A 26,185-nucleotide genomic window follows, 5' to 3' on the forward strand; every position below is an offset into this window, starting at 1 on the left:
TTATATACATGCGGCTATTGGCCGCAGTCAATATGTTGAACTTTAATGAAAAAAAATATGAATGAATATCAAAATACAAATAAAAGTAAAAAGATATTTTGAATATAATTTTATTCATATAAATAATATAAAATATACAATAAAATATGTATAGGATAATGATACAATTTTGTAAGCATAAAGCGTACTATTCTCATTTGTTTTGTCTTACATATTTCAAGATCTTTGACCAGATATAAACCTGGTATATGACCATCTCCACCTGCGAGAAAATATTAAGCCTTCACATTAATACTTTGGTTAGTTTGTCTTATCATTACTATCATTAGAAAACATTACAAACGATTCCTCGAGATTTGCCGTTCTTATTTCGTAATTCGATATATAGGCCTTCATCTTCTCCATATGTTCGAAAACCTTGGTCAGTTTTATTTTATCTTTTATGATATAATACGATAGGTTCGACTGAAAGTAAAATGCAAATGTAATGGAATAAATATGAAGATAAGTAAGTTTGCTGCTTACGGCGCTATCATCTTTCAATTTGCGAATGGAATCTTTGAATAATTCTTTGAATCGTTCTATAACATCAATTTTACTGTAGTTTCTGCTAGAGGAATTACCATCCACCTCATCGACATCGTTGCAATTATCATTTAACTTCATATTAACGACGTAATCGGCTCCGTATTTTGATATCAGCGATGCTATTTTCTCTGGTTTTTGTATGCTCCCATCTTTCATGAACGCCAGACTAGTAAAAATTAAAAAAAAAACATCACATCTAAACCATATAGGCAATTAAAATAATACTTCATCAAATAAAGACCTCCAATATCGATAGTTCAAATATTCAACAACGCCTAATAATAGTACACTACGATCGATCAATACAAAATTAGTAAAATTTAAAAAAGATTACAACACAAGAAAAGGAGACAATCTTTGATAAAAAAAAATATTTACCTGTCACAAAGAAATTCACATTCTGCCATACTATGACTGCTTAGAAGCATAGAACTATGTGAATTATATTTTTTTTCCTTAAGAGCATTCCAAATTGTTCTTCTTGAAACGGGATCTATGCCAGTCGTCGGTTCATCTAATAGCATAAGGCTTGGGGAACCGATGATAGCTAAAGCTATGCACAACTTCCTCTTGTTCCCTCCACTGTACTCTCCGCATTTGATACTTTTGAATTCGGATAAATCTAATTAAATTATCCAAAATAAAGTTAGTTATCGTTGGAAATAAAAAATATCGCAGAATGTATAAAAATCGGTACCATTTACCTACAAGCTTGATGCAATTATCCACTACCTTTTCGCGATCCTTGCATTCACGCAATTCGGCAAAAATATCCAACATTTGTTTAGCAGTTAAATCCAAGTTCAGTGCATTATACTGCGGACAATACCCAATGTTTTTCATGTAATTGTAAATGTCTTGATATTCAATGCCATTGATGGAAATGCTACCGTTGTTCATATCTATCTGCTTTCTGGCAAGCATTTCAAACGTGGTGGTTTTTCCAGACCCATTGGGAGCCAATAAACCGCAATACGTATTATTTGGAAGTGTAAATTGCAGATTATTCAAAACCGTTGATTTTCCATAACTCTTGTTAATATTTCTGCATTTTATTGCAGACGCTAAATTACCTGTAGATTCATTGAGAGTTTCCTTTTTTATTCGTTTTATGTAGCTTTTATCGAAAAATGCAATTAAACCTAAGTAGATTAAGATGGTGGCAACGATATAAACGAAGTCGATACTGTTTATAATAATTATATTCATGAAATTCTGGCATTCCTCACTTAAATCATGAGCCGCTACGCTAGACACTAGAAATAATATTTAGTAATAAGAAATATTGTTTTTCAAGTAAATACTTACAGCAACATGGATTTGTCTGCACTCTGCAATATTTGATTTTGGATACATCAGACATATTGTTCCATTCCCAATTCCATACCACCTTGTTTGTATAATTCCACACCTTGTTTATGTACCAATACATAGGTATTGCTAATGATGCTATGTCCAGAGTCTGTCCCAACGATGGATAAAAGAATTTCAAAACATAAACAAAAACAATGCATAACATTGCTATGATAATGTTGTTGCTAATGGATACGCTATACGCTATAGATTTAGAGGAAATATTGCTGAGGAGATACGAAAACATAATACCAACAATGCCAAATATAATGCTATAGTAAGCAAATCCACCTAAAATATAATATTTCTATAATTCATAGTATGCTTTAAATAAATGGCAGAATCTTACCCAGTTCGTGGAACGTGTATACCGGATTGTAGCATAATATATAAACTACAGCGAATATAAATAATGTTAATAGGTATAAAATAAAATCAAATACGTAGTTAATAATCCAATAAAAATATATATGAACGCCGGTCATCAGTTCTAAATGCTTAATTCCACTTTCTCTATCCACCAAAGGAAATCCAACGAAATACGTTATGAAAATTGAAAATCCTTAAAACAAATCAGAATTTCTAGAATTGTATGAAATACATTCAGATTAATACGTACCTAAGAACAAGGATGTAACGACAATATACGACATCACAATATTAGTTTCAAAATATGATAGGCGCATTGGTTGCGATGTAACATCGATGCTATAGTTATTATTCGTATACGCTTTCAAAACAGAATTCCAGGCTAAATTTAATGCAATCGGTGGTGCATGGACTGCCAATTCTGAGTAAAGTACATTTACTTTAATCCGACCTTCGCTGTCTGTAATAAAATCTGCAGCCGCGATGGCTTTTTTTGAATATTCCATAAAGTTACGCGTCCCAAATTCCAGTAACGCTAAAACATGAAAATAAAGAAGGTAAATTGAAATTATTTTGAAATCGTTACAATCTACCATCTTTTGCTGATGGAACCTCTATAGCTATCGACTTTTGTTCTGCAACAAGATGCTTGTATTCATTCATAATTCTATTTACTATTGAGTTATTCCTTTGACCGCTAAAAAATACTGTTGTCGGTCCGTACTCTTCTAAACTCATTTCAATGAATTGGTGCTTAGATGCGTATTTAAGAATCGAAGGTCTGCCCAGCAATAAGCCAATAATTAATAAGGTGATTGCCGGTAAAGCCTAAAAAATAAACAAATTACTATAAATATCGCACATGAAATAATTCAACATACAAATATAATGTAGCTTTGGATGGTGTTTCTTAATGTGACAAGTCGCAGTTTAAATATGGATTTCCACTGGTACAATTTACCTGAAACATAATTACCTAGATTAATTTATATACAAATTATTTTTCTTTAATTGTAACTCATGCATATGAAAAAAAAGATATTTTACATATACATTGATCTTTATTGTTAAATTCGACTATTCGCATTGAAATAATAAAAATAATGTATCGTGAAATGTTATTACAATTCAATATTGTGGATTGAACAATGTTACCTTAACATTGTATAATCCACTTTAGCAACCTTTTTTTAGTTCTATCTGCAGATAGGTGACAAACATAGCAAATTGACGAAATTAAGCACATAAGAATACAGTAGTATGTGCTTCATATCCATATTATTATTAAAACAAGGTGCGCTACGTTGTAGAAGTAAATGTTATTTTGAACGTGACATTAAATAACATGAAATACTCACAACCAGTATATTTTCTTAACGGTTCCTCGATATCTCATTACAAAAAAAAATCATAATTAGTTTTCCAATAGTTTAGTAACTTTAAAAAAAAAAAATACGTTACGACTTGCGTCTGGATTTTTCAACATAAACGAACAAACTAGACAGTTCAATCGCAGCCAAACTCTGAGACTGCAGCAGAGGAGAATCATTAATATAAAAATATATATTATGATTGTAATATATAATAAATGTCCTCTTTTTCGTGCGTTCGGGAACATCGAATCTACGTTTCTTTATATTTAGCCAACTATAATAAAAATATTTTTTTTCCATTTTTTTTTAAACTGTCATAGCCCTAGATCAGTGGTAGTCAACCTGATCCCTATCGCCCACTAGTAGGCGATTCCATGGTGGCCGGTAGGGGTTTCTTGTGTTTGATATCAAATATTCAGTCACGCAGCATCAACGTCCAGAATCACATTAATTAAACATAATTTCAATAGACTTTATATTGTTACTACCAACAAAGAAACAAATGTAGGCGGTAGACATAAAAAGGTTGACTACCCCTGTCCTAGATTCAATTTTTTGCCCTAATTTACCGTTTTTAAACATGGCAACTCTATTTTATGTATACAGTGGAACCTCGCTTAACACGTTCTCATCGTCAGTCTTTTAGCGAAACGTTGCTCGTTAAGCGAGTCATTGTTGTTGAAACTCATTTTTCTTGTTAAGCAAAATGCTCGATATGCGAGGTTTCATTGCATATTATTCGTCTTGTATAAATCTACCATTATAGTAGTATCACGTAGAGTTTAAAACTCATACACGAGAAAAATTCATTATCTACGTATAATTCTCGGTATAGAAAAGGAGTAAGTACTTACCATTGTTATCGTTTACTGGTGGAAATTCTAATTTCGTAGTCGTTTCTTCCGTATTTTGTATTAAGCTATCAACAGTACGAAAGTATATATATATCGTGGATTGTTTTTAATCGTGTGTACTTACTTGAAAAATAATTCTTCCAAACTTTTATTATTTACAGTGATATCCTTGATTCCATCCAATTTCTCTAATTGCTTCAGCAATTCCAATATTTCTGGTTTATCTGTTAGAGTTAGTTCAAAATGTTCTCCATTTAATTTATTCTTATCGATCCTGGGATCACTATTAGCGATTATTTCATTCACTTTGTTCTTGGTAAGCTCATCATCATTCTCTTTATACACAATATCTAAATGACATCCAGATACTAAAAAACAAACAAAAATCATATACAAAGAAACATGTTTACTAATTTCATACTAACAGTGAGTATGCCTAAGGTAATTCATGGTCCCCTGAACGGCCAGTGTACCTTGGTTCAATATGGTAATACGATTAGCAAGTTCTTCAGCCTCCTCTATCTGATGTGTGCTCAGAAGAACGGTTCTGGGCTCAGAATGTGATCTACGCCATTCACTTAAAACATTCCACATATTTCTTCGCGATATGGGGTCCAAACCAGAGGTGGGTTCGTCCAAAATTACAATCTTAAATTCGAATATATACGATGATAATTTGCTTTTTATTACCAATTGTTACTACCTTTGGATCAGCTACCAGCGCCATGCCAAAGCACAACCTTCTCTTCATACCACCGGAGATATTATTTGGGAAATGATTGGAGTGTTTCATCAGCGACAACTTCTCCAACATTTCATCAACTTTCGCATCAGCATTTTTCAGTTGATTCATCTGGAAGAAAACAATAAATTATTGAAATAATTCAATTTGAACGGCAATATTTACTTTCGCTATAAACAATAAATGTTCTCGCACGGTGAGTGACCGAAAGAATAGATCATCCTGTGGACAAATACCAAGTAATGTACGGATTTTGTCCAAGTCCCTATGTAAATCGAGTCCTTCTATAGTTACTGATCCTCTAGTTTGATTTATCAATCCTTTAAATATAAGTATACATTATAAATAAAGACGAATAATAGATATAATAAATAAATTACCGGTTATAATTGACATAGTTGTTGTTTTTCCGGCACCGTTCGGTCCAAGCAAAGCCATAATTTCACCCTTATATATGTTCATATTAAGTGAGTCTACGGCTTTTCTGTTTCCATACGTTTTTGTGAGATCTTTTATCTCAATGCAAATTTTCAAATTACACTTTTCTGTTAGTTCTGTCATTTTTACCGTACACATATCTGAGCAAAGACCACTCTCCTCCTGAATATTGTACGTTTTGATACCTACTTCATTACCGTTCAGTATATATCGACGTAGTGCATTGACTGATGACTGCAAATAAAATGTTAGTCTATTCAATTTAGTTTTGCAAATATAACTTACATAAAACGGATAATACCAGCGTTTAGGAATCCCGTATTTACCGGGACTTATAGCATCAATGTAACACGCTAATGATATTAACAATATTGTTGTAAACAAAAGTATTAACATGATTCCCCCCAGACTTTCGGTGTGGCCATTGTAAGTTGAAAATAAGTTAGAAAATGTCACTTCATTATCTAAAAAGTCATCTGTTAATAAACACAAATGAATTATTTTAATATTTACTAACCCATTACTAAGTGATCTTTAATTGTATAATATCCAAAGATCAATGAACCATTTGGTATAAAGCAAATTAGATATCTTGTGAAGTTGCTCATAAATACATTCATATAGCAAAATAAACACAGAATTAATGTAAATACATTGAATAATATTTGTAAAATTAAAGCCAATGATCCTAAAATATGTTAAAAAAATTAGTTATATATATTTTTAAACATAAATATTTTCATTTCATACCATTTTTACACAATGCTGCAATTATATAGCAAACAGATATGTTTGATGAATTATACAATATCAGAAACAAGAAGTAAATGATAGGATTACAAGATGACAATATTGAATTGTTTGGAATTGTTAGAATACAGACTATAGATATTATTGGTATCATAATAATTAAGATATTATCCAAAAACCAAGAGATCCACATTACTATTGGAGATAATCCCATCATCTTCATATATTCCTGATAAAATAAAAAGATATTTATTAGATTTTTTTTTTTTTTTAAAGTTACCTTAATGCCACTTTGTCTTTCATCTATCATTTGTATAACAATATATGGACCAACAAATGAAAAAGTTAAGCATGTCAACATTGGAAACAGCAATGTAAATATTAAATTGTTAGATTTATCATCGACATAAGGTGGAAATGGAAATTCTTCCATTGTAAACTCAATATTATTATCAGATATATTTAGTAGTTCCAGATAATATTTATTTAGATGCATTTGAAGTGTAACAAAACTTCTATAAACTTCCATACCTAAGAGAAGAGATAAAATTAATCAAAATATAAACATTTAATAATCTATATAAGCTTACTTGCTCCAGGTCCTGGCAAATCATAATACAAATTCTGCAAGGACTTTGAAATTGTTTCTTGCCTTATTTTGTATTTCATTGTTTTGGGAACAGAATTTGTTGTGTTTTGAAAGTAGATTAAAATATTATCAACATCCGTATGCTGTTTATGAAATGTTATCATTTCTTCTTCCGTTTCAAAATTATTAATAACTGGAATCATTTTTTGTCAAGTTTGAGCTGACTATTATAAAAAATTATTACCATTATTTGGATATTGATACTCCAACTGGAGCATCCGGATGATTTTATTTGTGTATTCATTTGATGGGGCATAGGAATACTTGTAACCATACAAACTATCTTCAATTTGTTCTTCTGATACTTGTATACCATATGTAGGATTTTCTTGTCTGACATAAATTACTCCACCTTTTGTGTAATACCAGGCAACAAAAGAATACAACAATATTGGAAGACATATTGTTAATAAAGTGTACACATAATTGTGCCATCTACTTTTCCAACATTTCCACAACGTAAGTTTCAATTGTAGACTTACATTTCTTTCCTCCATAATATTCTATAAATAGGAGTAATCTAAAATGAAAAAAGAACTATTTATTTTTTAACACGCAATAAGAACTTTGAGACATTAGTCATTTGGTATACAGTTCCTAGAAAATTGTATACTTATGCTACAACGGCTACAACCAGCTACAACGGTATACACCCTATAGATTTTATGCAACTTTACATACATAAAGCAGTTTAGAATTTCTGTTCATTATTTTAACAAAAATATTAATGTCCAATGGCTGATAGGACATGGACTAAATATATTACTAGAGGTATAATGGGATTGTGATAGAAAGATACATTATTAATATCACAGATATCTATAGAAATTAATCCCTAACGTCGTCGGTCGCAATGAAAGAGAACACGTTCGAAAAGACAGGGACACATAGCAACCCGTTGATGTATATACATGTATCGTGGTTTACTATTTCTATTTATTTATTTTTAATGATTATTTAAAAAATAAATAGAATAATAAGTACATACACACATAAATGGAGAAAATAATATAAATAATCTATAAAAAAAAGAAGGTTATCAGTTCCAACTACACTTAAACAAGTAAAGGCTTTGGTGGAAATTCAATTCTCTCGCATAACGATCATTTCGCTTATCGAGTAAAATTAATTGTAAGAAAAATGACTCGCTTAACGAGCGACGTTTCGCATAACGAGTAACGATAAGAAGAGAAGTACCGGATTGCGCGCCAGCTATATCAATTTTAAAACTTGTGTACAAATATTATGTGTATTTTTCAATATGTTTCACTATACGATTATTTCACAATACGAGTAAAAATACAGAAATTTTCGAACGGATTAAACTCGTTAAGCGAAGATCCACTGTATATCTTTTGTATGCACATAATCTTTCCATTTGTATTAACGAAGGACTGATTGAAATAATTGTTTTGGATCGTTTTGGGGTTGCTAGAAAATAAGAAGTAAGAATAATATTTTCTACTTGGATGCGTCTACAAGATAAATATATCACGATTATTGATGCTCAAATGATTATTTTAGTCTTCTTTTTTTGCTTGTCCTATTGTAAATATGTAACATAGAGCGATGTAAACATAAGAAGTCAAGAAACTCTTGAAGGGATCGATTGTTAAGAAGGTGCGATTCCTAATCCCTAATTGCTAATACTGCTATTTTAAATATATTTCAAAATATAAATACATATATCAAGTGGACTGTGATATCAGACAATAAATATTACAGTTTTTTAAAAATAAATAATTTTGTTGGATTTCAAGAGAAATTATCTCATATTTAATAATTTTGAAATAGAGGAAGATGACTATGTTATGATGTAGCGCAATAGATTAAGATTCTCGAAATACCAATCAGACGGAAATGGTGTATTGGGTAATTTTAAATGTATGCGTCAGCGGCAATGACTACAATTCAGTATCATATAATTTGCATAAGAATTGTCTTTTTTTTCTAGAGGAAACCTTCAGGTTGCACCACTGCTGGAACGGACATCGTTACAGCGTTATTCTTACACACTAAAACCACTCACGTCTCAAACAGGTATACTAAAAATTAACCATTGGCTATCTACAAAACGCATAAGAAATGTCTAGAACAGCGTTTCTCAACCATGGATCTTGACCCAAAATTGGATCGCATTAAATTTTTAATGGGCTGCAAAATGACAGTTGTCACCAAAGCGGTACTTTTCAGAATTTCAGCAAAGTTAACGAGCGACGTTTTGCATAACGAGTTACGATGAAAAGAGAAGTCCCGTATTGCCCGCCTGCTACATTTGAACTGCCTCATTTGAACTGAAGACTCTTCCCCTCATTTTTTTTCTAATTTATAGTAACAGCCAGAAATCACACGGCGCTAGGTCCGTAGAGTAAGCTGCGGAGCAAATTTCATTGATGCCAGGGAGCGCAAGAAAGTTGTTGTTTTTTTCAGCAGTGTGAGTGGGTGCATTATCGTGGTGCAAAAAGTAGCGACGAAGTTCCCCTTTTTTTCTGGTTTCCCAACAAATTTTTGAAAACTTGTGGGACAAATATTATGTGTATTTTTTAATATGTTTCACTTCTGAATGTTTCACGAGTAATTTCACTATACGAGTAAAAATCCGAAAATTTTGGAATGTTAAGCGAGGTTCCACTGTATATGAAAAAAAAAAAAATGAATTTGGACCCTCTGTTATTACAGTCAAATTTCTTGCTGCTCTGTTTATTTTTATGCGGTTTGAACGTTCTCTATTAGTGCGGTTTCAAAAAATCCGGGATATTGGAAAAACCCATGATACAAATATGCTCAGTTTATTTTCATGCGGTTTGAAAGTTCTCAATTAGTGCGGTTTCGAACAACCCGGGATATTGGCGAAACCCATGATACAAATATACAAGATACACCCGAGCGGTCACCAAGACCGTAAATGAGAATTAATTTACTTTTAACATTTTTAATATACACTATAAATATCATGCGCGAAAGAGGACGAAGATAGAACGGCAGTCGGGTGTGCCTTGTATATTATATCATCAACATTCTTTTTACAATATAATTAGTATTTATTAAAAAAAAATGTAATTAACAACAGTAATTAAACATTATTTATATTACCTTAATCAAGTTGATAAATATTTCTCTATCCAGGATTTATGTTAATATTTTTTTCACTTATTAACACAGTTGGCATAAATTAGAATTATCTAATGTTCACGTCCATCTAGAGAAAAAAAATAAGTTATATAAATATTGAGCGGAGACTTTTAAATACCGAAAATAATTAAAAAGAAAATAAATATAATCTGAGACTAATTATTATGTGTACGTATCATGATAGATTTTTCGTTTAGACATTACAGTTTCAAATAGCAAATTTAAGAATACTCCGTTAAAATTCCACCGTTTTCAATAAAGCTAAACACAATACTGAAATATAATTATCAGTATACACAATGTTCTTCGTATATTATTGTATTTCCGCACCGCAAAAAGTGATAAGATATTAAAACACTGTTGTTTTCATATAACAATTATTGTCAGTATAAACCAGTTTGTATATCGTTAATAATCAAATTGCGTCTGGTCTGGGTAATCCAACAACATAAGATATATTTTGACTTCGTTTGACTTATACATAAATAATACTCACATTTAATAACATATTTATTAGATTTTTGTTAATTTGAAGTATTTTTACGAATATCTTTGCAATTACAAAATTTGAACTTTGACATATTCTTTGAATTGTTTCAATGGTCCATGTAGAGTTGAATGTTTCCACCTTAATATTATCATTTTTAACAACAGACGTATGTGCATACTCATGATCTAAATATAATTTGCCACCGCATCCAGAAATATCTGAATTCCGTTCTAGCATTTAAAAGTTCAACCAAAATAAGATTTGCATATCGATGTGAGAGCAACGACCTAATAGAAACAACTCTTTTATATAAATAAATACCAGATATCAGAACAAGTCACTGAGTAGACAAATAGGAATCACCCTAGATCAGCGGTCGGGGAACCGGGGTAAATTACCCAAAATGGGGTAAAAATGATTTTTTTTTCGATTTACGCAATAATATTTTGGGGTAATGGTTAAAAAAGTTCCCCGACCGATTTGAGATCGGTATATTGAAATTTGAAAGAAAATCGCACTGAGATGTGTGTTATTGACATCAAATATATGATGAATATAAATTACAAATTTTTAAATTATATTACTACTAAACTTTTACACAGGTCCGCAAATTCACAGGGCCCGGTATTATCGTTCTACTAATTATTCATCTGTGATATTTAATTAATAAGATTTTTTTCAATATTAAAACTGTAGTTAAATTTGAATATACTTTCATTAAACTTTGTTTCAGAATTATTTTTAGTACATCCTTGGCTCGCAACAGCATTCCATTTTATTAGAGCAGCAAATAATTATGACCATAAAGTTCGTAAATAAAAAAACTTTATACAATATGTACATTAGTTGTTTTGAATATATTAATTTATATCAATATCGAGTATTTCTTTAAATTATTTTGAATGTAATAATAAAACTTGTTGCTACTCCTGGTACATTTATTTGGTTTATTTATATCCATTTATTTTCCTATTGCGTTATTTGCGTCTATTGTTTGTGTTACTTTAGTCCAACACGTTGTGTGTCACATCATAGTTAGTAAGTACAGGTAGCCGTCGTACAGGGCTACCTGTCCTACAAAAGCCGTCGCAAATCGAATCGGCCTAAAATGAACCATTAATTACAGTGAGGTAACTGAGTTTAGTTCTATGTAAGTGTAACTACAATAAATAAATCTGCCAGAGCCATTAATTTACTACCATTTATCCAAGATGATTGTACTTAGGATCACCTCAGGGCAACCCCCTAAGCCCTATAATGTTCAATGTATACATGTGTTCCATCATCAATGTAATTCCCAAGGGAAGAGAATTACTAACATATGCAGACGACCTTGCAATATGTTCCTCAGGCTCCGATATCAACATTCTGAAAGGAAAACTAAAGACGTTTCACTGAGTGTGAAAAACTCCATTCAAACTGCTCTTCACAGTAGATTTATATGCCATTTATCGAACAATTTTCATAACAAATAACATTAATACTGGGATGAACATTGCCATCCTCAAGGACTCGCTCTCTTCTATTTGCGGAATCACTAGTATGTGGACCTCCATGAGGACTAACTCTTGGAGCATGGACACTTACAGGATGAGTCATGGCCTAACTGTTAGAGGCGTTGCGATTTGTGTTTGGTACAGAGCCACGACGGAATCAACGGAAACGATGCTCCGTACCCTAGTCCGTACCCTAGTCCCAATTCACCTCTACAGAGTTAGATCTTCAAACTCAGGCTGCTGCAGTACCTTACATAGGAACCATGAATCACATTGTGTTCGAGTACTGGAATCATGCCGTGATTACCAGAATTCTTCTACCAGTTTTAATAGAATATATAAATCTGGTTACATTTGGGATCAGTTTTGCAATTAGCTCTTTCGTCATTCACATTCAAAGTTGATAAATTATACAATAAGATCCAAATTACGAAGCTGAAATGTAGTCATATATGTATATTTAGAAGTACATTCGGTTGCATAATCTAACAAAATATGTAATAGAATAATATTATAGAAAAAATACATGTGAAGATAGTATACCATATAAAAAAATTGGCACTTATTCAGGTCTTTTCTAAATCCCCCTTATCTGTAATTGTATAACTTGTAAAACAAATACACAGGTTTACAAAATAATTTTAAAATCGACTAAAGGCAACATCAATGGTTGATTGATTCATTGGCTGATTGATTAACTGACAAAAAACAGTCAAAATAGAATTTCTCAATCAAATTTATAGAAATGGTAATTAAATAGTCACAAAGACTAAAAAGGAAAAGAGTATCTACAATAATATCTACATTCTAATACCTTGTTGTATACCAAAATTTAAAATATAGAAGCTGAAAACTTCAATTGGGCTTAAACTTCAATTTTTCTAAATTTATTAAAATTCATTTTCTAATAGCGTCAAATACAGTTCTTGCATAGTATCATGTATTTATTAGGGAATTTTGCTTATCAGTTGATGACAATAGAAACATAATCCAAAAACAATTTAATTTTGTTATATACATTTTTATAATCTATAAACATTAGGTAAGTTTTACAAATATAGGTATTGCCCAAAAATTATTTCAACATGCATCTAAATAGTTTAAAAATCATAATTAAGTAAAACTATCATGTTGTTTCCATTTGACGAAATATTGTATCTAATCAAAATAATCTTATCAATATTAGCAATTCAGCTGATTTTTGCCGTTTTTAAAATACGAAGCAAAATTGCATTTGAAAAATCGTGCAACATGTTTGAAGGATATTTCGTCCACGGTCAGATATCACCGACGTTACATTTATTAATTAATCTGTTGTCTGCACTAGTAAAGTACAATTCGCGCAAGGTGAGCAGCATCTGGAGGGTAACAAGAAGCGATGCATTTCTCGCAATAATGATCTCTCTTCTCTCTGGCTCGATTCTATTTATAGAACGGAAAATAAAGCATCGCGGCGGTATATAAATAATGAAACAAAAAATAAATAAATAATAAAAAGGAAGTAAAAGAAAACGAAGGTGTGTGCATGCGATTTGTTCCGTATGGCCTTAAGGCAAGGTGGTCATCGTGAGTTTGAGTTCACTGCCTTTGCATCAACTCCTCGCATACACATCCATCCACACTCACCCCATGGAAGGTTACGAGAGAAAATACGTCCGTTCGTTATGCGCATTTGATTTAAATTTGCTCAATTCTGTATATTTATTAAGTGAAAACCACATTTTTTCCAAGATAATTTATAATTATTATTATTTAAATGTGCCGCGGATGTTTCGCTATAGTTTGAAAAATTCTGATTTATACCAAGATATAGTTATACAAACTATAGCGGACAATCATTCCAATTTCTTACATGGTGACACTCAGTCTAGTATCACTGAGTGTCACCATGACAAGCATGAAGTAAAAACAGACAAAGACAAAAATCTCAAATAAAACTAATATTATGAATGATTATATTTCTTCAATTACTATCAAAGAGAAGAATCTGCTCTGATCGTATATATTTTAATATTTTATTTATTAACTACACTCTACACTCATTGGTGACCCATTATGCGCTCCGGTGTACCTTCTATACTTATATCAAAATATAAAATTGTTTTGTTTGCAGGTAACAACTATATAAAAAAACTAATCTTCTTAGCTTTAACTATTTTGTAGCGGTAAATTTCTTAGATAATGGAATTCTTTTTTAAAAGCCAGTTATGCGATAAGGAATCTCTTTTAAAGAGAAAACTCGAAGGTACAATAGGGGTTTCATTACATAAAATGAACTTTTCGGAAGAACAAGTGCGTCAATTTCAGTGACAAGGAGACAGAGATACGCATTGAAAATAGTAATCCGTGAGTAATTTAAATTGCATTTAATATAATTACACGAAATCGTTTCTAATTGTATGAATACTTGTGAATAGTTTCAATTATCGTATTCTGCAATTATCGGTAATTGGATTGAGCATAAAGAGCCTGTCTGAAGCACGCATCCACAGATTCATTGCAGACAAATTTTGTAACCAAATACATTATTCAAATTGTAATTTACCACTATAGAATGTACATGAATGTGTCTTCTCTTGAAATATTTGTAATTGAAATATTTGCAATTTCTGTAATAAACCCATTTTATTAAATTATTTATTAAAAGCTTTCTCTCTTAACAAATATAATTATTTACAAAATATGTTACCTTTTAATTCCCTTGATTTATTTATATTATTATATATTATATATATATATATCAACCCATTGATGATTTCGAAGCGTGTCAAGATTAACAAATTTTATTGCGCAAGAGCTCGGATTTATGTGATCCGCCAGTTGTAAATCGCGTAAGATTTTCTCTTCTTACATCACTCCAACGATCTGTCCTTAATTTCAAAATAATTTCATTTTCTGCTTCTTTGTATTCTTTTAGTAAACTAATGTTATAAATTACTGTATTACTTGCACGTGATGGAATTCAGATGCATTACACATATTTCGAAAAACAATAGACGTAAAATATAAAATTTTGATTTTTACATTTAATTTTTTTTAATATTTGAATATAGCTAAAAGAACCTTGTTTCATATGATTAAAGAATTAATTTTAAATTAATTTTATTTACAAACAGCCACAACTTTGCAACAGAACAAAACGTCGTTTTCTATATTGAATTGACAATGAAAATTGACTTTGACATTTTATTTTAGTTTTGTTGCATGTTAAAACGCATGTTAAAACGCAAAATACTTTGTTGATACTGTTATCGTACGTAATTAAACATTTATTGTGTACATGATGTCTAAAGTTCAAAGCGCTCAGAACTTTCTACTTCACCCAATACTATTGGGTGTGTTCAAAGTCGATGTTCGCTAACCGAATTGATCGTCAACCGATCTTCAATTTAACAATCCCCTTAAGTTTCATATCACTAGTTTCCATATCACTAGTACTAGTTTCCAAAAGTAACGTCAAATAGGTCGATAAGGTGTTCGTGAAAAATAAAAAATAAATTGTTCGTTGTCCGATTTGTCTGAAAGTTCATTACAAATATGGTCATTTAACGCCCATTGTATTTCAGTGGCGCATCAGTTCGCAATTCATAACTACAAATATTGTTTATATTTAAAAAAATATGTGCAGTTAAACAAAAAATAGTAAATTAATTAATCTAAGAAATTATTAAACTTACTTATTTTTATGTAAGGTATATGCTCATTTACTCTAGTGATTATACTTGTATACTAAATTATAGAGAAAATTGATGCACATATTTGTATAATATCATTTCAATTGAATGATTCACAAACGAACGTTTCACTTCTTCAAAGGATTTGCTCTTAATGAATATATATAAGTTAATTTTAGCTGATTCCTTATTAAACTGGATTTATTATCAATTCATATGTCTCTTTATCTGAGGTCAATTTGCAATATTATGATTATTTCAATGAAGATAAACATACATAAACAAACAAAACTAAATGATTCGAACAGCAATGTACCTTACCTACAGGCTGAGGTAAGGTATTGGTAAAAAAAATATCGAATGTTACGCTACTGGTGCCGTTGATCGGGTGCATGTAAAAGGGCCGCTGGCAGCGTCAGGTCATGAGACTAGTGTGTATATTATATATGGCGTTAATGAGCTCCATCCTGTATTCGAGGCTTACGTGAAAATATCACATAGAAAGAAATACATAATACAGTCGCACGCACGTCCAGAGCCCGTTTGCGGTGGTCACATCCATCCAAAAAAAGGTTCACCATTCATCGTACAACACCTCTACCACTTTTTTTTATTATATTGTTTGTCTCTAAGTCGTGGTAACTCACCCCTGCGCGTTTTGTGCTCGTGTGTCTACAAAATAAAAACCGAGAAGGCTACGATAACGATCTGGGCATTGTGATTTCTTTGAACGTTCAGTGATCCGTTTTGTGTCTAGACGTATTGCTTATATTAATTACCTATGTTCTCCATTTTCCTTTACCTTTTCAGCTATCTCGTATTTGGAATATAATGTTCAATCAAGGTAAATTCCATTTAAAATAATTATCACATGGAGTCACTAACATTATACACACAACTGATTTAGATAAAGGAGTACAAACTCATAAAAGCATTCGTGATAACGCTGTATTATCATTTTCAACAAGTTTCATGGAATCGCATAACAAATATTTGTATCATGCATAAGTACAGTACTTAAGAAAAAGTACTTCTGGTTGCCTAACGATTCAAAATTAAGCAATTTTAAATTGAATTATTTTTGTGCACATATACAGTGCTTACATAAATATATACATTTTCGATTAGTTGTTATAAATTTTCTCTAATTTTTCACAGATCAGTTATTTATATTTAAAGTCTATGCTTCAATCAATACCAATTAAAGATTGCAATTTGACCCAAATAAATTGTGAGCATACCGAATAATTGACTCGACACTATAAACATTATCAATGTATGTAACAGAAATGTATTATTATTTATTTCTAAAAATAATGTTAAAAAAAACTAAAAATTATTAATGTAAAGTGTCTGTTTCTTGTTTATAGGTGTTCCTTCGTAATATCGAATCCTCGTAAAGTCCACCGGAAATGTATAGGTGGTATACGCGGGGTAGGAGAAAATCTTACGACTAGAAGCCAAAAATAATAATTCGAGAGTGCGTTGTGAGTTCTGTGAAGTTTCTTCTTTAATTATTATTATAATTATTATTATTATTATTGTTTTGATTTATAACGAGTGTTGTGTGTTGGTGCATTTGGTGCTTGCCTATATTGGGATTATTCGACACTGGAATGATGACCATTCGGATAAGGTGAATAATATTAGGTAAGATTCATGCAAATATTGGACATTTTTATGTTTTCAATTACATCAAACATAGCAATGTTTCATTCTTATTTGTAACTAACCCGTATAATCAATATAAAATTATCATCGATAACTTCTTATTGTTAAAATATAATTAATTGAGTAACTCATGTTTTGTACGTGAGTTGAGGTGTCTTGTGTCATGTAGACACTTTTCACCTTCTTTTATTTATAAATCAAGGATACATACAATTTTAAATTCAAAAAGTGATAATAATTCAGCTATAACAAATACAGTGGAACCTCACTTAACGAGCATTATTAATTCCAAAATTTCCGGATTTTTACTCGTATAGTGAAACAATTTTCCCCATATATGTAATATACGTTCCACTGTACTTTCTTGTATAATTTTAAATTTATATACTTTTAGATTGAACAATTTCGCAAATCGTGATGTTCACATCGAAATCTTTTATTTACAAACTTGCAGATCTCAAAATCTAATTAATTGAGAATCTCATGTTTCCCTCGTAAACTGACGTGTATGTGTTATGTTGATATATTGCAACTATTATATATTTATACATCAAGGATAAATATTGTTACGGTCAAGGAAAGTATATAATAATTATTATTTATTATATATAATATTTTTTAGGTTCAATTATATCAAAACTTTTTACTTTTTATTTACAAATTTGCAGATATCATATCTCCAAAGATCAGTATTACATAGTACTTATATAGTGGATGTTAATAATAGCGTGTATACTAATTGTAAAAAATAATACGGTCATGTTTTTCACGTGAGCTGACGTGTCTTGTGTTATGTTTATATATTGAAACTGTATTTATTTATAAATCAAAAATGGATTACACCTCGAATTCATTTATGATATATATATGAACAATTAATATAATTTACAAACTCACATACCTCAACTTATTTGCAAAGTCCACTATTATATCGTAACTGGATAACCGGATGTTATTAATGGTGACACCATTCACTTGTAAGTCTGTTTCCAGGTCATCTAACCTTGTACAAATATTTCTTGCATATAATTTTTCCACAATATTTCATAATTCTACCTATTACTACCCTTTAATACCATTAATTTAATTTAAAATAACGCAAATATCTGCAATTTATATATAGATATAAATATTAAAGATTTTTATCTTCGTAATTCTTCTTATATATAGATTTTGATAAAAATAATGTGTATATTTTTTTCCATATTCTGAATCTATTAACTCTTATTTCATGGAATATTATTGTAAATAACTCTTATATAATTTATTTAGAAGCTAGGATATGTGTGAAATGTGTAATATATTTTATGACTTCATTAATGGAATGTTCTAACCTCAGTAATATTGTATATATTTTAATTGTATTTGATATAAGTTGTATAATATATTTATAGTTTTTGTTAAGTACATCTAAAAATATATAGATATATGTTTAAAAAATCGAATCGTTATGTTAATATGATAATTTAGTATTGTTACTATGGCTTCACTTTGAGGTTATTCGAATTTATTCCACGGGTTTTCATTACAAAACGGGAGAATACGAAATAAACAAGAGAAGGTTGATATCATAAATATTGTACAGGTGACCCTTCTGATGCAGAATAAGTGAATAGTTTGAAGACATGTTATTTCAACTAATTTACATTGCTGTTAATGTTGATAGTTCAAAGCAATACAAAAAGAGAAACTCGACTTTTTGGTTATTGTGAAGTTCTTTACATTAGCGTTTTGGATACTGTCTTCACTGTCTATCGCAAATTTTCGGTTGTGAATCGATTTTAAATGGGTCACAATAAAATCTTGAATGTATATTTCTAAGATTTAAAAATTAGAACTCATAAGATATGTTTAAAAGTTTGGGAATCTCTGCTACAGATCTTATAAATTAACAAATAATAATTTTTATTGAATGAAACTGTGATAATTTTCATATTGCACTTTTATTTAGATGCAAGTTACAAGATGTTTCGTTGTAATTTTAATGTTTAGAATATGAAACAATGTAAATATAATATTTGATAAAAAAATAAACAATGAAATAAGGAGAATAGAGCGCAGATAGACTTTGCCCCGACTTACCCAATGAAAGCAAACAGTTCCAAAAGGCATTCTCTCGTTTATTTGCGTTTCGTCTACAGCGGAAGCAAAGAATTTGTTATTTGAAGAGTGAAAAAAAATAATTTGAGTGATGTAGGCCGAATTCGTGCTCGGGTTTTCGGAATTTCAGGATTCGCTGCATGCTAGACTAATTAAATAAACATTAGAGACGGTTTTGCATTTGCACTGTGATGAGCCCCCATTCCGGTCACGTCACGTTCACATGAAACTATACGGGTTGGAAAATTATTTTTATCGCGTCTCAATTTCCATTTTGCATGACTCAATTACAGAGTTTAATGAACAAATTCAGTTATTTTTTTTAAGTCTGCCTATTTTCTGTTGTTTACTTACTTTGCCTATTATTAACTTGCTGTTAAAGGTTTGTGTATATATAAAAAATTGCCTAACGATGGTTTGAGATATGGAATCAACAGACGTTAAAGATTATGAAGAATGTAGATCTTTGGATCATATTTTGATAAGGATGACGTTTTTCAGCGTTTCATGAATGGAAAATGACTATGCTCAATAATTGGACGGTTGTTAGATTTTTCTCTCTAATTTGTCTAAAATTATTATTTCCCGGACAAAAAGACTATGGTCAATATTTTTTTTACAATTATACTCTTACTCACCCTGCAGTAACTTGGATTACTGTTTTAAAATGTTTATAACTTTTGAGTTTTTAATTCTTTAAATTTATTTTTGTTGTAGATTATAAAGAATTTTAAGAAAGTTAATAATCGCTACATACTCACTGCAGTAACATCTCAAAATGAAAGAATTTTATTATATTTCCAAACGATTGTATTGTAACAATGAACGAAAATATTGTGCGAATTTTAATGTACCAACAGCTCCCAGTGCAAACATGATTAGAAACTTAATCAGCCATTTTATGGACTACTCAGTTGGGCATCTCCAGAACATAGCTAAGACGAATATTGAAACTTGATTTGAAGATGTTTCTATACAAAATTCGATGGGCCCAAAAAATGTTAACACGGGATTCAGAATAATACCTTAGATATTCCAATAAATTCGGTGACCGAATTATTAGAAAAATTCAGATTTTGCTTTTCCTCCCCGTTCTCCCGATTTAACATAAACCACAAACAATAAACCATCTTAAATAAAATATTTGTAAAGAAATAACAAATTTGGAGCCAGAAATGCATTAGAAAGAATCATTACGTGTCAACAAGAAAATGGTTGTCATTTAAGTGATATTATTTCCCACACTTATATCAGAAAAATCATAATAAACTATACTTTCATCTAAAAAAAGAAAATCTAAAATAAAGTTACAATTACAAAAGTTATATGTATTTTACATTAGTTCGTAGAAGTTGGCCCACCCACCCAATATAAATTCGCGATAATTGCCTTCAAATTTCTCGGGAACAAAAATCTGGGAAAAGTGTTCTTGTTAATATGATTAACAATGTTTAGTGAATTTCCAAGCGATTGCAAACTTTCCATTTAGTAATCTTCGATTTATTGAATTTTCCTTATAATATCACCCAGTTTAAGGAATGTCTTTTAGTTTCATTGATTGTTTTTGTTAAAAGATAGTCAAATTAAAAGTGTATTTTGTAAAGAATTTTATGAAAACTGCCCAACTTTCGATGAAATTTTATCTTTATTAGTTTATCCAGTTTCTAATTTTCTTTACATCTTGTTTATGAAAGTTAATCAATTAAAAAATATATGAAATATATTTTGGAAAGAATTGCAAACTCAAAAAAAAAATGAATATTAGTCTTAATGTTTATGAAATAATTACAAGACAAGCAATAATTATATATTTTTTTTATAAAGAAATAGTATTTAAATAAATAAACTAATTAATAGATTTTCCAAATACGTTCTTTGCCTTTTGAATTTCTAAAACGATGGTAAATCGTCCATTTAATAATCCAAGATTTAATAGATTTTCCTTATTTGTTAATCCAATTAAATTTTATAATTCGCGGAATGGTGGACGAACGTGAGACATGTTTATTTCATTTTCGAGTGCTTCTTTAGTGGTTAATTTTATGCGTTTTAGCATCCAGTTACTGCTCGCATTATGGTTGTAGGTATGCGGTTATATCAATCACCTCATATTACGACAACAACAGGTGGCCAGGTATAAAAGAAGAAAAAAAAAGAAGAGAGAAAGAAATAGAGTGTATCAATGAAGGCTGTAAATGGAAGAAAAAGGGAAAGGAAAGAAGCAAGTGCAGGCATTATTTTACGAGTCAATGCCCATGCGCGAGTTTGAAATGGAACGTTTGAATTTATCATTTTAAAATATGTTCGTGCAGTTGGATCAATTTCTTCTGGTTGAGAAGGATGAGCGAATTAATTGAAGACTTAATTGAAACGACGAAATCATTAATAATTTGAATGAAACTGCGCAGGAAAAGTACAGTCTACGCAGTGATGCAAGATAATGAACGAAATTAATGGGACGCTAATCTAAATGAAATGGTGCGGAGTGAATGTGCAGATTTTGGTGGACAATTTCCCTCCTATAGGATAAACGTGATCAAATCACGTGCCGAGGCGATGACGTCCATAGCCATGGGTTGCATCCGTTTCAGAGAATCGCTGAAAACTGGAAAATTCGAGTCACGTGCTCTCGTCTTGCTACTACTCGCAGATCCCATGATCCTGCTCCACGTCTAAATCGTCTGTCATCCTTTTCTGCTCCGTCTCGTCGTTCTCTTCTTTAATTAATACCCTCCAGTTCCTGGAAATCGGTCCTTTGCGCAGATGCTTTCTCAGCCGTTGTGCAACACTTACTTATTAGTAGCTGTTGCATTCCGATCCTATTGGATCACTTCGAAGGGGAACCCTAATTATTACCTACCATGTATGCGCATTAACCTACCACCAACTTTGATCCGATATAGTAAAAAATCATGACTCATCACTATTCTAAAATTATGATTAATAAAATATATCTACATTCACGGAAGCAACTAAACAGCAACATTAAGTTGTTTCGCATGAGCTAAAATATGTACAAGTATCTTACGAATAACAAGAAAATCTTGTGTGGAGCAAAAAAAGTGTAAAGTACAAGCGTTTTGACGAAGTGTATTTTTTATGTATGATTTAATTAACAGCAATAAATTTTATGCATTTAGATCAGAGGTTTCCAAACTTTATTTTGTCGTAGACCCCTTACCATGTTTTTCGGTTTTCGGTAGACCCCCTACTTACCTGATATAGATTTTTTTGTAAATTTATTATTTATATTGGGACATATTCATAATTATTAAGATCTTTGCTCTAAGACTGCGCGTATGCTTGTAACAAGATGATACTCATATATCATTATGTGCAGGTTTTTACAAGTTCAAAATGTATTGCGACCACAAAACCAATGCCTACATCCTACAACTTACACAATTTTATAGATATAGACCACTTTGGGAATCACTGATTTAGATGATATGTTAATCAAGATTACAAATGCTTATCCAAACGAATGATATTATATAAATGGAAATTTGAACTTGGTCTAAACAAAATAATATTACAAAAAATAAGTATTTTCTTTTTAATTATATTTATAATAATAATAAGAGTTTGGCCATTTGAACATAAATATTTATAAAGATTTGTTTTTTGATTATTATTAGATTTTTAGAAATGAGAGAGTAATAGAAATCATTCACTGCGTTTATTATAAATATGTCTGGAGAATTTATATTGTCTAAAGTAGGGTTGTTTTTTTAATGACGTCACGATACATAGTGAGTGACATCTTAGAACTTCCCAGGCGCCAAGTGTTTACCAACGTGTTTCATCTTTTTTTCGAAGAACTCCAAGAACAAATATAAAATTCACAAACATTTTTCTTTAAACATTTGATGAAGTAATATTAAAATATAATTAAGGTTACTTAATAAAATAATAATAACAATTTAGGCAATGGTAAAAGGAGTTTATATCGTGCACTTTTCTGACCCTTACATGTTTCGATCTGCAATAACGTTGATTAATAAATGGGCAATCCAGTTCAATGAAACTCCCATAAAATGATTTGATCCAAACGCTCTTACTTGCATTGCTTTTATTTGTCACATGGTCCATATAATCAATGTAAATTATAAAAATCTGTTTTATTATTATTATTATATGAAAAGGTTTAATTTTGCTTTTTTACATTGTTGCAATAAATATTATTATTATTATAAAACTCGACTTTCCTCACTTGTTGTTGTCGCATTCAATTAATTACATTATTATTTTAAATCTCGATGGTTTCGTAATGTTTACGTTTATTGTGTGATCGAATGACCTTCAAATTTTGTTCACTATTGTATTTGTCTTGAATCACAAATCAATTGACTTTATTATTGTAGATTATGTTTATCAATTATTCTAAAATAATCTGATATTAAGTTTGTAAATATCTACTTAAAACTGTTTTTTCCAAACTTGATGTTACTACGCCTCCCTTAAAAATATTTAATAATTTGGCGCCTTCTCCCTCCATTTCATAAAATCGATAAAACTTTAGCAGTTTGGAATACCTATTGCATTTTATTTAATACATTATAAAGAAAGTTAAGAAATAAATGGCGTACATCTAACAAAGAAATATTTATCCTGACACTATAAAAAATGCATAACATTTTTATACTTAAATAATATTTATGACTTTATTTCCTTTTTAAGTAATGGTCATACTTATTATATTATTATCCTCACGTGTAGCTTGAACACATGCAATTACTCCTTTGACGTCAAATTAACAATGGATACGTAATCATTTGACAAACATGTTAATAAAGCCCAGAATATATTTATTTAATTTTACTTGAAACAATTTTTTTTTATTATGTCAGCAAGTACAGTTAACGTTACTTTCTGATAACAAAGTTGCAAATTTTAAGATCTATTTGAAAATAGAAAATGAAGATGAAATGAAAGAAAATCTTGGCGAAAAATTTATAACTCGTTTTATTTTTTTAGTAAAAATTATTCTGATTTCGGAAGAAGTGTTATTATGAATGAAATTCTATCTATAGTATTTTTGAAAACAAGGTTTCACTGTATAGTATTTATTTTTTAAGTTATGCATAGATCAAGAGGTACTACAACAGTGTATACAATTATAAACGTATATTAACACTTTTCAATACCGATCACCAATTTAAAAACATAAGTTGCTTAACTTTCGTTAGCTCTCACAAGTCAAATACCAGATTGATAATATCAGCGAATTATAAATATTCACAGTTATTTCTCCAATTTGAAATGTATACGGAGAGATTTATTAGTGTCGAATCTTGGGAAGATTTTACTATTAGATTGCAATAAGTTTTTAAGTATACAGCCGAATTTTAACTTTAGAATTAATTATACTTTGAGACAAAAAATGGTTAAAAACAACAACATTAACGAATTTTATCTAAAAACACATTGTGTGGTCACCTTTAAATTATGCTGATTTTCAATAGTATATTGTAGAGAAGCACAGCGCAAGTATTTTAATTAATTAACAGAAATATCCGGTAATTAATAATATTTAGGTCATCGATATAAGTGAATACACACTCGAATGTGATACATATTTAGGTGGCTAAGTGTGAAATAATAAATTAATTTAAAAAATAAACTTGTCATAAACTTTAACGTATGATGGGGTCATTGACAAAAATACATAAATTTAAAATTTCACGCAAATGCAACGCATGATTTAATCCAATTGAATTGCTTTCGAAATTAAACCAATAAAATCCAGTGGACACGCTGTAGAATTCTCATCTGTTTGAATAGAAATAAGTTAAAAACATATGTAATCGCCAGAAAATTGGAATAAGATAGGATACAGTTGTTTCTCTACATTTTTAGACGACAGCAATAAATAAATAAACATTGATTGACGTTGAGCGTTCAAAAATAAATGTATTCTCTTATAAATAAATTGCTTTCATTTGTGACGTTCGGTAAACTGAAAAAATAATGCATACAGCAATAGATCGCATACTGCGGCTTCGATAAGTTTGCATTCATTTTAGTACGGTTTGAAAATGTCAAAACAAACTACATTTCAAATGAGAAAAATAAAAATAAATACTAAAAAATTGCAGACAAAATTATTTTTGTATACATAAATAATCGTTTTTTTATTTCGTCAAGCTGTTTATTTTTATGCGGTTTTAAAGTCCTCGATTAGTGCGATTTCAAACAGTCTGGGATATTATCGGAACTGATTACTCGGACTATGCGTATTGTTGTAATTTATCACTGTAAATAGTATCTTATCTCTCATTATTTTATATCGTAGTACTTATAAATACTTGTGTTTAATCGTGTGATAAATTATCATTGTATGAATTAAGTATATTTTTTTTTAGATATTCATCAAGATTGAGACTTATGTTTCGACACAGGTACAATGAGTTTGAGGCAACTTAATTTGTTTTTGGCAAACGAAGCAATTTTAAAACCTGTTATTTTCTGTTTGCTTCGTGGAATTCCAAAAATACTCGCTTCTT

At 30.3% G+C, this 26,185-nt stretch overlaps 3 protein-coding genes across 7 annotated transcripts in view; 2 read left to right on the top strand and 1 right to left on the bottom strand.

The window, feature by feature from the left end:
- Window positions 1-165: 165 nt before the first annotated feature.
- Window positions 166-16,770, bottom strand: LOC108564404 (ATP-binding cassette sub-family A member 2-like). 4 transcript variants are annotated; one of them, XM_017923441.1, is made up of 23 exons: window positions 16,688-16,770; window positions 7,301-7,636; window positions 7,058-7,249; window positions 6,748-6,998; window positions 6,468-6,696; window positions 6,235-6,405; window positions 6,003-6,181; window positions 5,660-5,951; window positions 5,445-5,599; window positions 5,241-5,390; window positions 4,963-5,185; window positions 4,662-4,905; window positions 4,538-4,602; window positions 3,669-3,701; window positions 3,192-3,271; window positions 2,904-3,138; window positions 2,561-2,845; window positions 2,291-2,503; window positions 1,897-2,232; window positions 1,293-1,844; window positions 967-1,210; window positions 526-754; window positions 166-465 (listed from the first exon to the last, which is right to left on the bottom strand). In XM_017923441.1, the coding sequence occupies exons 2-23, from the start codon at window positions 7,611-7,613 to the stop codon at window positions 301-303; spliced, it is 4,836 nt and encodes a 1,611-aa protein (XP_017778930.1). In that variant the 5' UTR covers window positions 7,614-7,636; window positions 16,688-16,770; the 3' UTR covers window positions 166-300. The 4 variants fall into 4 exon arrangements, with proteins under 4 accessions (XP_017778930.1, XP_017778929.1, XP_017778928.1 ...); XM_017923440.1 differs by lacking the exon at window positions 16,688-16,770 and adding an exon at window positions 10,210-10,242; XM_017923439.1 differs by lacking the exon at window positions 16,688-16,770 and having other exon boundaries at window positions 7,301-7,732.
- On the top strand, window positions 11,718-12,650 carry LOC108564405. 2 transcript variants are annotated; one of them, XM_017923443.1, is made up of 2 exons: window positions 11,718-11,888; window positions 11,950-12,650. In XM_017923443.1, the coding sequence occupies exon 2, from the start codon at window positions 12,227-12,229 to the stop codon at window positions 12,608-12,610; it is 384 nt and encodes a 127-aa protein (XP_017778932.1). In that variant the 5' UTR covers window positions 11,718-11,888; window positions 11,950-12,226; the 3' UTR covers window positions 12,611-12,650. The 2 variants fall into 2 exon arrangements, with proteins under 2 accessions (XP_017778932.1, XP_017778933.1); XM_017923444.1 differs by having other exon boundaries at window positions 11,964-12,650.
- Window positions 16,327-26,185, top strand: part of LOC108564407 (ion transport peptide) — a 48,209-nt gene continuing 38,350 nt past the window's right edge. Inside the window, exons 1-2 of the mRNA XM_017923446.1 lie at window positions 16,327-16,752; window positions 17,279-17,558. The gene's annotated coding sequence lies outside the window, so the exon portion shown is untranslated. The remainder of the gene's footprint in view (window positions 16,753-17,278; window positions 17,559-26,185) is intronic.

Source organism: Nicrophorus vespilloides, unplaced genomic scaffold (genome assembly GCF_001412225.1).
Source record: "Nicrophorus vespilloides isolate i.1.1-1 unplaced genomic scaffold, Nicve_v1.0, whole genome shotgun sequence".
Classification (NCBI taxonomy): domain Eukaryota; kingdom Metazoa; phylum Arthropoda; class Insecta; order Coleoptera; family Silphidae; genus Nicrophorus; species Nicrophorus vespilloides.